Below are 17,368 nucleotides of genomic sequence, written 5' to 3' on the forward strand. Positions count from 1 at the left end.
CTTGATTTGTATGCACCAGCTTGGGATCCACCTCAGTGGTTTATTTTTCAGCTTTGCTTTTAGGTGTTGCCAGGCTTCAATCATTTCCCGAGGAGATAATTAGTTATTATCAATAGTATTTCTTAGAGTGGTGAATGGCACTATTTAGTGGGAAGAAACTCCAATGAAAATCCTCATTATTACATATTTTTATATGGCTGTTTTTTTGTTTGTTTATATTTTAAAATTTTATATATGGATGTTTTATGATGGCCTATATTTATAATGCCTAATAAAGGTTTGGTGAAGTTAGTAGATTAGTTATTAATTCCCTATCCTTGTGATCATTTGGAGATAATTTCTTGGAGTATCATCTGTGCAACAAATTGAAACATCAAGAGTGTTCATGGAGGCATTCTGAGTTGCAGATACCAGATTATAGAATTACTTCTTCCTATTTGAGCTTGATCCCTGCTGCCTTCTATAGTGCTTATCTCCTCCTCAAGCAAGCCATGTTAATGCAAAGTGAGTCTGAGAAGTCCACCCCCCCCTTCACTAATTCTCGCACCCACACATACTCTCCCTCTCTCTCACACACAATCCCTCCCAGTGTCAACTCTGGTGAAGAACATGGGATAATTGCAGGCTCTTAATCTTGGACAAAAACCTGTAACTTATCAAACTGCATCTCCCCCCTCTTAGCTGAGTTTGTGACAGTAACAATTATCTATGGATTGCTAGACCTCTGAGGGCAGCCCCCATTTGCCTCAGAAGGCCTCAACTCTTTGTAATAAGACAGTGCTCTAGTGTCTGGAGCTTAGCTCACACAGTCAGTCCAGAGACCTATGGTTCTCATAACAGTGCAAAACTTAAGAAGCAATGTTCTTTGTATAATGGAAAGTCCTTGAAACATTGTGGTGATAGCTAAGGAGTGAGTTTGCCACTCGGGATGAGACAGACCTAATGACACGATCCACGATATGAGGAGGAACAAGGCATAAGGAGTATAGCAGTGGATTTCCTGGTGAAAACACACAGAGAAATGGTTGGACACAGTATTAAACATATCTGGGAGGCTTTGCTCAGCCTTGATTTTTATACTCATGGCAGGATCTTTCCAGACTGATTTGTTATGGGACATGGCAGCAAAAGTCTGATGACTATTCTGTCCTTTACCCCCTATGAAATCAGTAATAATACCACAGGAAAGTTCTTATCTGTGAGAGTTGGTTACAGCACCTGCTAGAAAATGTTTATGGTGGGGTAAAGGTAAAGGTACCCCTGCCCGTACGGGCCAGTCGTGTCCAACTCTGGGGTTGCGCGCCCATCTCGCTTAAGAGGCCGGGGGCCAGCACTGTCTGAAGACACTTCCGGGTCACGTGGCCAGCGTGACAAGCTGCATCTGGCGAGCCAGCGCAGCACACGGAAACGCCGTTTACCTTCCCGCTAGTAAGCGGTCCCTATTTATCTACTTGCACCCGGGAGTGCTTTCGAACTGCTAGGTTGGCAGGTGCTGGGACCGAGCAACGGGAGCGCACCCCGCCGCGGGGATTCGAACCGCCGACCTGACGATCGGCAAGTCCTAGGCGCTGAGGTTTTATCCACAGCGCCACCCGCGTCCCTTATGGTGGGGTACTGTGGGATTATTTGCTGCTGAAGACTTTATCTCTGACTAGTGTGAGGAGCAGCAGAAGAGAGTTGTAGAAATTAGTTTATAGCTAGCTCAAGCCAGTTTTAGAGAGTTGCTTAAATGAGCCTCTTCAAAAACAGTGCACTGTTGTATCCTCAGTGCCAAGCTTTTTCATAAAAAAAGCACCCAACAGAGAAATACAGCTGAGAACCCAATTGTGGGGGATGTTCTTGTTGATGCATAGGAAGAGTAACAACCTGCTTTGTCTCTACTTACAACAGAAATAATAAGATGCAATAAAAACAGCAAAGATACCTAGCCAGCAAATAAAACTTTTAACAGTAGTAGCAGTAAAATATATAACATGAGCAGAAGGATTACATACCAATTATGGCAAGGCCAAGCTATACAGTACCCCCTCAAAAGCCATAAAGTCTTCCTAAGCATGAATTCTTAATTCCGTGGTGGAAGGCCAGCAAGCAGGAAACAAAAATAACTTTCTTAGCCAGGGTGTTCCAAAGTCTGGGCCTGACACAAGAAAAAGCCCACTGACTCCTTCAAACCAAATGTCTGTTTGAAAGCAATGAAAGGTCTCTGTAGAGGACCTTTGTGTGTAGCCAGGCTCATACAGAAGGAAGTTACCCTTCACATATCCATTGTGCCCTTATGTAGTTACCTTTTTAATCTCCGAAAGAGCAGTAGATAGATATGACAGATATGTCATAATTAGTACATTTATCTGTCCTCTTCAATAGAACTCAAGATGGTGTTGCCAGGGAGGCTCCCACACAGGCACTGACTAGACATAGAGTCGATCAGTTGCTGCATGAGGTGCCTTCAGGCTGTGATGTCTCCATAGCATCAGGACGATTAACCTCACAGTTAATCAGAGCTCAGGCTGCATTTTGGCTTAACTTCAGAACTACCTTGTTGTTTTCAATCCACCATTTTGAAATATCAAATCCTTGACCTTTTCACTTGGAGAAATATGCAGTATGTGGGAGCTTTCCTTCTGTTCCATACAGAAACTTCTTAATGATCTCCCTTAATGGAACTATTTAGTTGTTAGTGCAAATAGGAGGAGAAAGTGAGGGTATTCTTGCAGTCCTTTCTCCTTCCACCATTTGCACATATAAATAAAGTACCCATTGACTTCCTCTTCAGCTGAATATGCCTCCATGTATAGGTTCTGCGCATTACCTCCCAAACCACATGCACCACTACAAATATTTCCATACTGTTGTGATTTGTATGCATGTCACTAATTTATTGTGATTGTCCAGAGCCACTTGGAAAGCACTTAGCTGCAGGTAAGCAACTTCCATTTTCTCTCTGTGCAGTTTTGGTTCTCTTGGACTTAGAATTATGGTGTGGGGTCTAGAGTAACTTTTCGCTGTAACCGCAGCCTGCCTTTGTCTACTTCCTGGCTCATGATTCTTGTCCATTTACAACATTCAGTCATTAGGGCTGCCTCCTGATACATGGGAGAAAATCAAGTCATCTTTATATCGTACAGGTATAAAGGAATTGATAAAAGTTCTGAAAAGTCTGTTATGTCAGCAGAGAGACTAAAAAAATGAGGTCCACAGTAACACTTTCTCAAATTCTTCTCAGTAGACACTCTGCATGTTGCCCAAGCCCACATATCTAAGAACACCCCACATTCTTCCCCTCTTCAACCACTAACATCTTTTGGGAGACTAAAGAGGCTCAGATCCTGAAGAAAATAGAGAATTATGTCCCCAAACGCTGCCACAATTCAAGCTCATTTTTGTCACGAAGTCCTTTATGCATAAACTGTAGGAGGTTGTGGATTCCTGCTCTTCTGGATGCCCTATTACAAAAGGTAGATATCTACCTCTTGATTCTAAAAAGTGGGAATTGGCAAATTCCTGACAACAGTGACCAACTGTGGTGATGAATGACTTATTTACCTTTACAGAATAAATTGCTCTGAACATTTTTTGTTTGCTTTCTTATATAAAGAACCCCTTATTACTGTCATGCTCTAGTATTTGGAAGTGCACTTTCATGCAAAGCAAGGCATGGCCCACAAAATTCTTAAAATGGTAGTAGTAATGATCTGAACCTAGTAGTAAAAGGGAAAAAAATCTGTCATCTTTGGACTTCTTGATTTTTTGCTTTCGTTTTTGTTGTCAGTTGATGCACCTCACTGATCAGTTGCTTTTAACAGTTTCACCTTAGTTGCTTTGATGCTGCCACTGAAACTTGAGTTTGGCGTTTTCTAGTCCTGCCTTTTCCTGCTAATGCCTGATCTTTCTGCTAGCTGATGGTCACATATGCATGCACACACTTTGCATTATGAAGATGAATTCAAGCACATTTTGCACCAAGGACAGGCCATACTCCAAAGCTGATCTCCTTTTGCTGAGTGCTGAATGTGTGTATTTCCAGGCTCTCCCCTCCAGATACCAGTTGATGATGGATCTGATGAACCAGAGTCTGAGGCTTCTGATGCTAAGAGTACCCCAACTGTGGAAGGTGGGAACTCTTTGTCTCGTTACTTTGAAATTCACAGCAGTCAGCACTTTATTTTTTAGAAGTGCACCAATATGTTTCCCTCCTAAATAAGCAGAGACTTTCTTTCATTTTAAATTATCTGTATTTAGTTTTGACAGTTGCTGACACAATAATCACTATACACAGGATAAACTGCATTCCTACTTCCTCAAATCCAGCATGTCTACACTCAGCCAAATAATATATTCGAGGTCCTTGATAGAGTGTTAGATTTTGACATTCTTTTAACAATTATTATCCAGCAAGAAATTAAACAGAAAAACTTTGTCAGCAGGAAGGCCCTTTCCAGCCCACTGAAGAAAATTCAGACTGTAGCCACTTTCTCTTAAGGTTCTATCTATACTACTGGTTTACTTGATTTCACGAACTCTGGTCTTCCTACAGCATCTACACTGCAAATTTCTAAGCATAATAGGGATTTGTATTGTATGCAAGCTTAACTAGACTACTGTCTTATATACTGCAAACAAACTGATGCTGTGCTAGTCATTTATGAGCTGAAAGAAATATTGTTCATTAATACATTATAATCTAGAAATCATTCTTGCGCACCACAGGTGAGTGGATGGGTAGTTTAAAACCTACTTGCATGGTTAAAAGTAGAATATACTGTTTGAAGTGGGATAAATTTCCACACTATAATTTAAAAGTTAGTCTTGTGGCAGAATCCCAATTTCTCTCTCTCTAATTGTGCCACATTTGCCTGTTAAGCCCTTTATCTTATCGAAATACATGCAAAATTGCACCCTTGAGTGAAGTTATTGTTCTCTCTTCTGTTCCTCGTCTAAACTGAGCACATTTGTAGCATAAGATTGTCCTGAATCCAGTGCAATGGGAAAGTCTTAGGCGAGGATGGCCGAGTTACTCAACCTGATTTGGGAGTAGGCAAAATGTAGGTGACAAAAGTTGATAAAGGGGGAAAGCCACGAAAATAATGTGAGTCAACTCTTGGCCAGAATGACTCAAGGTAACCTGTAGTGTGTGCATGTCCTTATTGGTATATTTAAAGCTACATTTCAAAAATATTGAAATAAAACTTGGTGGCGTTTTTTGTGGGAGAGAGGGAAAATTAAATTATTTTTCTCTTTTGGGCTGGAAATGCTCTTGAAGATTCAGATATCAAAAGTGTTCTACTCTTATAACTACTTGTTCCATTAGATATTATTTTTTGGTAACACTGTAATCTGTGAAACCTGGCAAGTAGAATCTTTTAGATTGGGCATCTTGAAGAATCATTAAATCCATAAGGTAAGCAATTTTCTAAATGTTCTTTCGGTGACAACCAAATGCACACAATTTGGGCAACAAATATCAAAAGATTGAACAATACACAAAACTGAAGCAAATTTATTTGTAACCATATCCTTAGAACATCATCAAACAGAAATATTTTGAAGGATATCAGACATTTTGAGCTCCTGGCATCAGTAGCATTAGGGAAATCAACAAAAAAGGGAAAATATCTTATAAAAATTATTCACTCTGAAGATCTTTAGCTGAAGAAGGACAATGGATCTATGTGCCAGTCCTTTGAAAAGGGCCAAAATAGCTAACATAATAATAGTTTATCACTTGTTTCTCTGGGCTCCTTTGGGAGCAAGGGCAGGATATAAATTTAATAAGTAAGCCAGTCAAGTCAACTTTGCTGTCCCTAGATCTCTTCTCTCAGAAAAAAATGGAGGTAAAAGTAAAAAAATAAAATAAATATCTCCCATTGTACTCCCATTGTCTGTCTCATTGTTTGTCCTGTCTATGTTCTGTCTCTTGCTTTGCTTGAGTGAAAAACGTGGGTTAAGGAGTTGGTAGTGGAGCATAAATTGTATACTCTGTAACTTGCCATGAGTGGTAAGTCAAGGCCTTTAACACCACTGACCTACCCAAGAAAACAGACACTGCACATGCTTGGGAAGTTTCTGGTGTCATGTTTCTGATACCAGGCTTACTGGTGAACCCTCTGTTGTTTGTATAGCCACTTTCCTATTCTGATCACCCATAAACACAAACCTATGCCACATGTGCCAGGGCTCAGTTTAGGTATCCCCTTTATCTGGAAGAAGCAAAAATGAGTCCATGAAAGTCTGCCACCTACAAACCTCTGGATGACTCCATGAGCTGACAAGTAAACATGGGGGTGAGGAGAACTACACATTTTAACTTCAAGGAAGTGGAATGAATTGAACAAGGGTTTTGGATGTGAGCTTCAGGTTCAAATTCCTTTTCAAGCTTGCAGTTTGTGTGGCTTTGAGCAATAATTAGTATGCAGATTTATATCTCAAACCTTTTAGGTTTAATTGGCTCTTGTTTCTGGATGCAAACCCCATCCTCATCTCATCTGAAGAAAACATGGTACACGACTGCCTTTGAGTTGCCGTCTTTTACAGCAGGCTATTACTTCATTTTCTTAAAGTAGCTAATATCTGAAGAATTTTGTTTTTCAGTGCTTTTAAAGTGACAGTTGCTTCATTTTGCCTTTTTGTTTCAGATGCTACTGCTCCATTAGTGGAGGAGAGAGTGCATGAGAATCGAAATGCGACTCGCCAGCATGCAGAGATACCTGAAGGAAATACAGGTGAGGCCTCTTAGGAAGAAAATGGTATGAAGAAAAGATTGAAATAGGGCCTCTTCACACATGACCAAATTCCTTCCTGGTATGTTTAGTATATATGTGCTTTGCATTAGTTATTAATAGCACACACCCCTACAAATTACACTATTAAAGATCCACGTGAGAAGACACCTTTTGCTGTGTTTTAAGGGGAGATCTCAATATTTATACATGTGTGCACCATTTATAACTGATGCAAAATTTATGTATTCTGTTTGTGTATATGTATGTATCATAGTTACATCCCCCTCTTACTTTATAAAGCTCTGAGTCAGTTTACATGAGGCTCCACTTGCTTAATTTGAGCATCATTGCTACAGCAGGGTCTCCATACCATTTACTGTTATGCATTCCCTGCTTCCCTGAGTGAGAAAAAGTACAGGGTTGGACTACAGAGTTTCATTTCTGAAATGAGAGAACACAGTATACTTATAATGTGTCTGTAATGTTTGTTCTTCTTTGCAGTCACACAAGTGGGTTGTGTACCTGTAGGGAGCAACATCTCAAAAAATAAAATAAAATAGTGCTTCAGAAAGCAGGAGCTGGCCCTTGCTCTCTTTTCTTAAATGAGTGGATCTTAAGCTATGAATGACTCTCAGGAGACAGACAAGTTCCTGTCCAGTTTTTTGTTTTGTTTTGTTTTGTTTTGTTGTTGCCTGAACAGCATCATAGAACATATTATCCTTTTGAGATTTTGGGAGGGTTTTTTTCTTACTTTTCTCTCAAAATTAATCCAGACAGTAGTTCAGTTTTGTGGTTACATTCAGTGTCAGAGTAGACTCATAGAAACTAATGGACATGACTGACTTAGTTGAATGCAGCCCATTGAAATTAATAGACCTAAGTCCTACTCAAAATAGACCCATTGAAATGAGTGAATCAACTCTGAGTAGGACTAACATTGAGTACTACCCAGTGGGCAATCTAAGAGTAAAATTTAGTTGGATACAACCACTTCTTTGTACACATTATCATTCCTTTCCTTTGTTCAGTGACTGCTAAGTTCCAGGTTTTCTCCTGATTCACCCTACCCTAGGGCTGGCATTAACTAGGTGAGATACACAAAGTAGTTTTGTGCTCTGTTGGTTTTATGCTCACTAGGTAAGCATGCAGGAACAGAGCCTCTCATCTAAATGCCTCATCTGACAGTGTGCTTTTATAGGCCTTTGATCTCAACAAGTGGCCTAAAGATGATCATGAAGCTGCTTTTTGTTCCACCCTCCCTATATCTGGAAAAAATACTTTGGCTTTCTGTTTGGACATCCTTTAGTCTTGATCAGTACCACTTTCATATGCTAACAAAGTCTTTGAAAGGGCATGCCTATTTTTTCTCAATATCTTTATTTTTGGCCAACATACACTGTTGAATTGACTTGCCAGTTTAGGAGACGTGGTTTTTTATCTCTCTTTCATGCTGACACCTTGGCCCGTTTTCACTCCCCTATTGAAGGGACAAGTCACAATTCAGCAGCACTTTCTTAGGCTACACCTTTGCCAGAGCTCTGCCAATCAGCTACCTGATCTACTTCATCAACTTTTATCACAGACCATGCTAGCTATATCAGGGCCAGGGCAAATACAACCCTTAGGAGAGTCAGCCTACATAACTGGTTCAATTGAGCTGCCTCCATCCACCTTCGGGTAGGTCATCTTGGTAATCTCCATATATGTGACTGTGTGGAGCCCACGAATAAAAAGTCAAATTACTTCATGAGTGGGATAGCACTTGCTTGTCCCTTGAGGCGTAAGCATCATGCAGGGTCTGCCCACTCAAGGGGAGAAAGCCAGTGTGAGCTCCTGAATTTCTAAAACTCTAGACATTTCTGAGATGTTGCTTTGTGCAGATGCAGAATCCATATGTTCTGATTGCACAGAAGACCACTCAAACATTAGTTGCAAGCAAACAACTTGTCTTTCCATTTACAAATATAGAAGTAGCCTGGAAGCAGTAGACTGCTACAACAGGAAAAGCACTGATCCTTCATCAGTTTTCTAAAAAGAACAACTACTTATGCCCCTATAAATCCCTTTAGTTTCTCCCCATTTGATGCTTTCAATTTAACTAAATTTGCAGCATTCTCTCTAAATTCAGACCCATTATAAACAGCTTCTCTGCTCTTCCTGCTAGCTCTGATTTGTTTCATATTCCACAGGCTGGTTGGGAGGAGAGAGATTTTCAGACCATTAAGGAAAATATCCCCAGTGACTAGGGAAGATTAATGTTCATTTGACAAATCCCTAACCCCATCAAGTGACACTGTAGGCAGCAGCAATAATGATAGACTCAATAAAAATAATCAAGGCAGTTCAAGCTCATAACAATATTGTAAAAAAACAGCCCCTGGAGACAGTCCTCAAGTTATGAAACAAATAACTGAGCCTTGTAAAATGTGTTCCATTAAAAAACAAGATAAATGGGCAGATCAATCTTAATCATACCTTATGGAGGAAGCAGGGACTTGGGATTTGAAGAGCCCCCCCAAGGGAATTTGGGGGTGGGGGGATTGACCAGTTTTATAGGTGTGCTACACTCCACTCTATGACTTTGTGAAGGCATGCACTAAATCTGAGGTTGAAGGGAAAAAATCAAGAAGCTGCTTGTACCTCCTAGATATAATATTAATAATTAATAATTAATAATTAATAATTAATAATTAATAATTAATAATTAATAATTAATAATTAATAATTAATAATTAATAATTTGTACCCCGCCCATCTGGCTGGGTTTCCCCAGCCACTCTGGCCGGCTTCCATAGAAGATATGTTTACTCCCATTGTTCTAAATGGGTATAGCCAAACCTAGGTCTGCATAGTATCAGGCTGTTAACCATTTTGTAGGGAAGGATGCTCTCACTTTTGAGAAACTTCAAAATAAATTCATTGCAATATATATGGTCAGATTTATTTTATTTTATTTATTCGTTTATTTTTAGTAAGATTCTATTTTATAAAACCTGTCAATTTTACTACATCCTTCTTCAAGCTCTGGACATAATTCACTGCTAAATATGGCTCAAGAGTAGATCATTGCTGATTTGTTTGAGAGGGGATGTTTCTATCCATTTCATCCCATTTTCATTTAAATGTGCTGCCATTCAGGTTCAATATATTTTATTCCTCTGATTTTAAAAAAAATTAAGTAAAACTGGTAAGAAGGTTAGAGGCATTTGTCTTGTACCATTTTTAATGTTGAAACCATTTTCCCATCCTCGACTTGAAAAATGTAGCTGAGGAAGCAGACTTAGGCTCTACTTCTAGCCTTGAAGACCATGCTGCGGGGGATGCTCAAGGTAAGTACAGTATTGTTGCTCTGCAGAACTTAAAATGCTAAGCTCCACAATGCTGGGTCGGGATGGAAGTTACAGTCGGATAGAAATAATATTCGGTGTGTTGCATCCTTTTTTATAGCCCACAAATATTAGCAGTCCTGCTTTTATTTTTATGGTTGAATCCCCTACAGTGGTACCTCGGGTTACATACGCTTCAGGTTACATACACTTCAGGTTACAGACTACGCTAACCCAGAAATAATGCTTCAGGTTAAGAACTTTGCTTCAGGATGAGAACAGTGCTCCGGTGGAGCGGCAGCAGCAGGAGGCCCCATTGGCTAAAGTGGTGCTTCAGGTTAAGAACAGTTTCAGGTTAAGAACGGATGTCCAGAACGAATTAAGTACTTAACCCGAGGTACCACTGTACTTCCATCATCTTTTGTGCTGCACTGTTTTATTAAGGAAATTAATGGAACTTAGTGCAGTACAGACAATGCTGTAATACCCCTTGTTAAATCAGTGATTGGTCTTGTTTGGGAATTACCATAAGCCATTGTTTTTCATTAGGGAAATGAGCTACAGCAAGTCTTGGGTTTTCACACTCCTCTGGTGTGGTTAAGAAGAGTTTAAATTTTTTTCTGTCCATTTGAACTGACTGCAGTTAAGCAATATGTTCAAATCAAGACAAATTGTGGTTTGTTAATTCTGTTCAGTTGAAACCAGCATACTTCAAACAATAGTCTGTGATGCTGGCTTTTTTAAACTAATTAAAGTTAAGATAAAATACAGTTAAGGTTTTGGATGCAGTGTTCGACTGTGGTTAATGGAAATCAAAAGTCAAAGCTCCCTGTCTCCTCCTTAGAGCCAAACTGGAGGGGAAGGGGGAGTCATTAGCTTGAGGCTAATGCATGGAACAAATCATTGTTAAACCATTGTTTATTGTGGAGGCCATTCACCTTCACTACTGTTTTAGAATTTTAGCAACATGCCTCAAAAAAGATAGTAGAGAACTAGTAAAAAGTACAGGAAAGGGAGGTGGAAGGTGGTGATTGAGTGTGCTGGAACACTGCCATGGTGGCCCTAAAGCTGTGAACTTTTTTCTTTTTTTAGCATGCCTTTATAACCCAAAATAAGAGAAATACATTTAGTACTATAGTGATAAAGACCATGAGTGAATAAGATTACAGAATAATGGTAGATATTATGAAAATGAAAGTTTTCAGGTAATTAACCTACAGATCTAATTTTTGAATTACTTCAACAAACTGGTTGAAGTAACTCTTGAAAATGAGAAGAAATATGTGTATGTCTCGTAGCACTGTTCTGATAAAAGAGGTGTATTTTTTTATACATCCAGTATCAGCTTCTATTATTTTGCATTATTTGATGGATTTTATAAGTTAAATGCTTGTGTTTGTGTTTCATTATCGTAACTCACATTTGAGAAGTACAATATTGTGATCTCAAACAGATTAGGAGTTCTGAGGACTACTTTTAGGCTAACCAAAGTAAAGTTGACTATAGCAAATGGTGCTGTGGTATTCAGTTTTGCTCTTTCAATGATATTCTCTCAAATATTTATAATTAATAATAATTAAAAATGGCTTTGTATTAATATAAACATGCTAACTTCTTACTGTGCCTAATGCCCTGCTTGTATACCTTAATAGAACTGCATACCTCAGTATTGCTGGAGAGAGTTGAACCAAGAATTTAGGAACACGTTGTTATATAGGTTAAGAATGAAATCACTCAAATGCAAATAGGTTTAAGAATGAAATCACTCAAAATCCAAAATAGCTTGTTTATCTGAGCACCTATGAAATCATCCAAGGCATATTATAGCTACCCTCACATTTCCTAGAATTTACTCCCTTTGTGGGAGATCATTGATGGGATAGAGATTTTTTTTTTTTTTTGGGGTGGGGAGTCTCTGCATCAGTAGGCAATGAAATTGAATCTGCACAGACAGATAAAGCCCAACAAGCAGATTGCGTGGAACCCTTTTATGTAGCCACTATGCTAAAGATGCCAGATGGATACATGGAGTTCCGCACAGCTGAAAGAAGCCAGGAGAAGGCTGTCTTCAGAATTCATAATCAGTTGCAGGATCTTATTGAGAAAGTGGTTATTGGCGTGCCCACAACATCAGTACCTAAAAAAGTTGGTGCAGGATTGGGACCAGCCAGCCTAAAAATGATGGAAGGGATGGGACTTTTGAGAGATTCCCTGCTGATTTCGATAAGCAAGCCGGTGGGAATTGCTCACACGGCATATTTTCCAACAGCTGATGGCTCACTCTACTTCAGAGGTGATTTGAAAGAAGTTGCATTTGGACAGATAAAGGTTGAAGACAGAGACACTGATGAAACAACTCAGCAGGATAGTCTGGATGAGAGAAGGCCATTCGTTTCAGAAGATGAAAGGTGTGCCATGGCTGCAGAATTGGACCCCTCTGAGCATATTTACCAAGTTGAGGTTGAAGCTAATGTCCCGAAGGAGAGCAAAACTTTGGAATGTGTACTAGAAGTAGGCAAGCTTTCAGGGGAGAGCATCTCCCTGGAAGGGGAGACATTGGAAACTGTGCAGGCCTCAGAACTGCAAAAGGCTTCTGGGAAAAAAGCTGCCTATTGTACACCAGAGAAACAAAGCAGTCGATTGCCACTTCTGAAAGGTGTGTGCATGTGCGTGTGTTGCTCAGTTGTCCTGCTTAAAGAAAGCAAGGCTGCTAAAACCACAAAAGATTTTGCACATCTCTCCCTGCTTCGGCAGTTTTCCTGATAAATTGACAGGAAACAAAAATGTTTGTGTGGCACTGCTCTACATCCATGGCTGTCTGCTTCATTTGGACTTGGGGTGTGAGTACAATCCATTAATACAATGGCTGCATGCTTATCCTGCATGGATGCTGCTGCTGCTTCTTACCAATCACCACCGCAATTTATATTTTGTGGAATTTTAGCTCTTTTCACTTCATCTGAGATCCTCCACTGGCAGGTCTTATAACCAATTAGATAAGAAAGTGATGGCCAAACTTGGCCCTCCAGCTGTTTGTGGACTACAATGCCCACCATCCCTGACCACTGGTCCTGTTAGCTAGGGATGATGGAAGTTGTAGTCCAAAAACAGCGAAGACCCAAGTTTGGCCAACACTGAGATAAGATATAGGTAAAGCAAGAATGGAGCTAACTGATCTTGGCTTTGATCAGAAACTTATTAGATAAGCTGTGTCTCATCATTCTTTCAAGTCTCTGATTCTCATCATGCATTCCCATTCTAGCTTATCTAATAGCTGTCAGAGATCACTGTGGTGTGTATTAAACAAAGAATGTTTCACTTGTGCTGGCCTTGGCTTAAATCTGTTTAATGCTAATGTGAAACATACACTGGCTAAAATTTTCTCTCCACTTCCATTCTGTATTCTACCCATCCATTAACTACACTTACACATGGCACAAATGCTGCACAGTGCACATGTAAACGTACAATCAAGCCTCATGTGTAAAAACTTCCAAAGGGTGTAAGGGTTTTTGTTTTATTATTTTTTGCTCACCTGCATCCAAGAGAAATAAAGTAGGGTAGGGGTAGCCAATGTGGTGTCCTCAAGATGTTGTGGACTACAACTCTCAGCATCCCTGACTATTGATCACACTGGCTGAGACTAATGGGCATTGTTATCCACAACAGCTGAGGGTAATCCTGTTGGCTACCCTTTGTATAGGGTGTCAGCTAAAGGTGATAGATGGTGTGACCTATAGGCAGGAGAAAATGCTTAACAATGGTCCTTCCATAATAAAGGGGGGCTACTTCCATTACAAATACATTTGCATTAACTTCAAAAAAGTCTTCAATTTGCTGTATGAAATTTTGCATGATTTCAGGCATCTCAAGCTATTCCTATTTTTTTGAGGAACTGCGTGAATAGAAAATACATGTATGTATCTTCTTTAAGAACATCCCTTTCTACATTGCCTCTTCATAGTTTCATATGTGGGGTTTTTTTGGGAGGGGACCAAAGAGTTTCCTAAATAACAGATATTGACATCACAGTTGGGACCTTTTGTAACTTCTGCAGTAAGGAGGCATGAGTCGTCCTCCTCTGCTTGAAAGACTTTTAATATTTTTGCATCTTGCACAGTAAGCAAGCAGGTGAAACAATTAGCACTGGTATTTAATTATTTTCCTCCAGCTTTTCAGAACTTGTAGTAGAGTAAATTGGAATGTTGAAATCCCTTCATGAATGGTAACCTGATCTTCATGGGTTGGGGAAACCTAGCCAGATGGGAGGAGTATAAATAATAAATAATAATTAGTATTATATTATATGGGTTCCAATGAACACTGCTAGTCATAAATGGCTCATGGGGGTTGTTAATGCACCATCTCTTTGGAAGAAAGATCCTATTGTCAGTTGAGCATGACCATTGTCTAATATTCCATAGAGCGGGGCATGATGTTGAATCCTGCCAGAACTGCCCAAATTATGCAAAGAGATCTTGGATGGACTTTGTAAATCAGCTCAAAGCACTCAAATGGGAGAAAGCCTGTGCTACATCCACTAACAGTTTGCTGGGCTGTCTTTTAGTTTCTCTGAAGGAATCTTAGCTCAAAGAACTTAACTGTGAGCTTCCTTGGCATTGAAACATCTGGCTGTGTTAGAGGAGATGGCCTTTCTGTCAGCTGCAAAGAGAGCATTAGAACTGAAAGGGGAGAAAATCAGTAGAACCAAAGCTCAAGAAGAAGAGACCCAAGGCCCAGAACAATCCAAATGATACTTAAATATTCTGTCCAAACCTGAGCAGTTGATGAATGTGTGAAAATGTTTTGCATAGGCTGATCAGATGACAAGGTTCATAACTCCAGAAGCTTCAGTTTGTAGTAAAGAGGGAGGTGCTGGCTACAATTAACTGTCAGACTCTGCTAGAATGAAGAATTTGCTAAGCCATTGAAAAGGAAGCCTCTGGAAAAGAAAAATATATGTAGATATAAAGTTAGGTAAAGGATCCTTGGATGGCTAAGTTCAGTCGAATTTGACTATGGCGTGTGGTGCTCATCTCTGCTTTCAGGCCAAGGCATTCGGCATTTGTCTGGGTCATGAGAGCCAGTGTGGTGTAGTGGTTAAGAGCAGTAGTCTCGTAATCTGGTGAACCGGGTTCGTGTCTCCGCTCCTCCACATGCAGCTGCTGGGTGACCTTGGGCTAGTCACACTTCTCTGAAGTCTCTCAGCTCCACTCACCTCACAGAGTGTTTGTTGTGGGGGAGGAAGGGAAAGGAGAATGTTAGCCGCTTTGAGACTCCTTCGGGTAGTGATAAAGCAGGATATCAAATCCAAACTCCTCTTCTTCTCTTCTTCGTGTGGCCAGCATGGCTAAACTGCTTCTGGTGCAATGGGACACCATGATGGAAACCAGAGCACACAGAAACGCCGTTTATCTTCCTGCCTCAGCAGTACCTATTTATTTACTCGTGCTGGTATGCTTTTGAACTGCTAGATTAGCAGGAGCTGGGACAAAGCAATGGGAGCTCACTCCGTCTGGACTAAGCATTGGTGATTCTAACGTCAATCTATGACAAGCTGTTCTTTGAAAGAAACTCAGTGACTCATGGCCTTATGGAATTCTTCTGCATCAAGCTTATCACTTCAGCTTGGGGTAGCTGAGAAGTGGGCCCTCATACTCACCCTGCAATTTATTGTGTTCTGGCAGCAATGGACAATTGTCTACAAAATTCTATCAAGAACCAGGGAGGATGGATAGCATGATTACAGGCTGTACCTAGAATCTTTCGTTATAAGGCTTCGTTTGTTCAGAAAAGTGTCACTCAGATGTCCATGCAAATATGGGAAATGTAATCATCAGCAAGCATATTTATTTATTTATTTATTTATTTATTTATTTGCTTTATATTGCCCAAGGCAACCCAGAGTGACATAGATACACAACAAAAGATACCAACTTTCTCATAACAGAACAAAAACAATGTGTGCTCTTCAGCAGCAGAGTATAGTACCAGTCTTTATGTGTCCATGATATACTAGTCAAGGATTATCTTTGCACTCCCCCAGTTTCCTGTAGGGCAGGGGTGAACAGAATGTTGGTTGCAATCAATCCATCTTTCTCAGGCTGATTTGCAGGCAAACATTTCAGCCTCTCTTCTCCTTTAGCCGATTCTGTTGGCTGAACGTGGGTGTATCAGCCCCATTTTCGATATATGTATTCAGATTTTGCTATTTAAAAACAAAAAACAGTTTATGTGTGAATCTACTTCCTGCCAGCAGCCTCTTTGTTGCCTTGCTTCTGCAACTTTTCCCTCAGTGAATGATACAAGGTTGACAATTATCATATTGGACCAGATTTCTGGTCCTATTATTGTATGAATAAGCCTCAAATGCAGCTTCTCATATAGGAGTTGTTCCGGTCCCATGATAATTTTGGCAGCCCTTTTCTAAACCTCTTTCCTAGCCAATTGCTAATCCACAAGAGAGTCTCTCCTCTTATTCCATGACCACTACCTTTAATCAGGAGTCTTTGGTGAGTTATTTTATCAAAGTCTTTTTGAAATTATAAGTACACAGTGTCCTCACACTACATCTTATGGACAAGTTAGATTTTTAAAAAAGAAGATTCCTTGCACAAGGGGGTGAACTTGTTCCCTGAGGGTCAGGAGCTCCCTGCACTGAGTAAACACCCATGATTTCTATCTAGGCAGCCATTAGTTGTTTATGTGGCATTCTGTAGTGTTCTAAATAGACCCCACACCCCTGCTGGCTTCCTACCTGAATGCTTTATGTTGTTTGAATTTTAAATCAAAGAAGAGGTGGAGCATAGTGAGGCTTGACTGACTTGCTCTGTTTTAAACTTGCACAGATGCCTAACTTGCATGTTACCTTGACACTTGGTCACTGGGACTGAGAATCTTCACCAGATGGGGCTCCTTTTGTGCTTCTAAAACAGATTCTTTCTCTCTAGGTTGCCTGAAGCTTATTGTCCTGTCTAGCTTCCCCCAACTTCTGCAGCAGCCAATTAGATCAGGAAGTCATTGTCGGAAAAACACAAGGAGGCAGGCTCCTGCAAGGGGTGGGGAGGGGGTGCGGGCAGTCGGGTACACTAGCCCCAGGCCTTGCTGGGCTAAGGTGACTGATGGGCCCCACCAGGGACTGACTGCTTTTTTGTTTGAGCTTATAACTTTATTCTAACAAGACTCCCGCCCCAGGCCTCAGACAAATTCTGCATGTGCCTGCAAGGAGGTAAGACTCCTTGGGTTGGAATAAATTCCAATGACTAAAAATCTGAAAGGGAAATTTATGTCAGTTTAGCACCCTGGGTAGTGATATTGAGGGAT

At 40.3% G+C, this 17,368-nt stretch overlaps 1 protein-coding gene across 29 annotated transcripts in view; it reads left to right on the forward strand.

Moving 5' to 3' along the window:
• The window catches only part of MAPT (microtubule associated protein tau), an 89,989-nt gene that overhangs the window by 38,885 nt on the left and 33,736 nt on the right, over window positions 1-17,368 (forward strand). For 18 of the 29 annotated variants that reach the window (XR_013390404.1, XR_013390405.1, XM_028703116.2 and 15 more), the window contains 3 exons: window positions 4,025-4,111; window positions 6,633-6,719; window positions 9,986-10,048. Coding sequence is in view for 27 of the 29 variants with exons in the window: in XM_028703116.2 (XP_028558949.1) it covers window positions 4,025-4,111; window positions 6,633-6,719; window positions 9,986-10,048 (237 nt within the window). In the remaining 2 variants the exon portion in view is untranslated. Of the gene's footprint in view, window positions 1-4,024; window positions 4,112-6,632; window positions 6,720-9,985; window positions 10,049-17,124; window positions 17,274-17,368 lie in introns of those variants that run through there. The other 11 variants (XM_077917261.1, XM_077917262.1, XM_077917260.1 and 8 more) reach the window with 4 other exon arrangements.

This window comes from Podarcis muralis, chromosome 13 (genome assembly GCF_964188315.1).
Source record: "Podarcis muralis chromosome 13, rPodMur119.hap1.1, whole genome shotgun sequence".
Lineage (NCBI taxonomy): Eukaryota > Metazoa > Chordata > Lepidosauria > Squamata > Lacertidae > Podarcis > Podarcis muralis.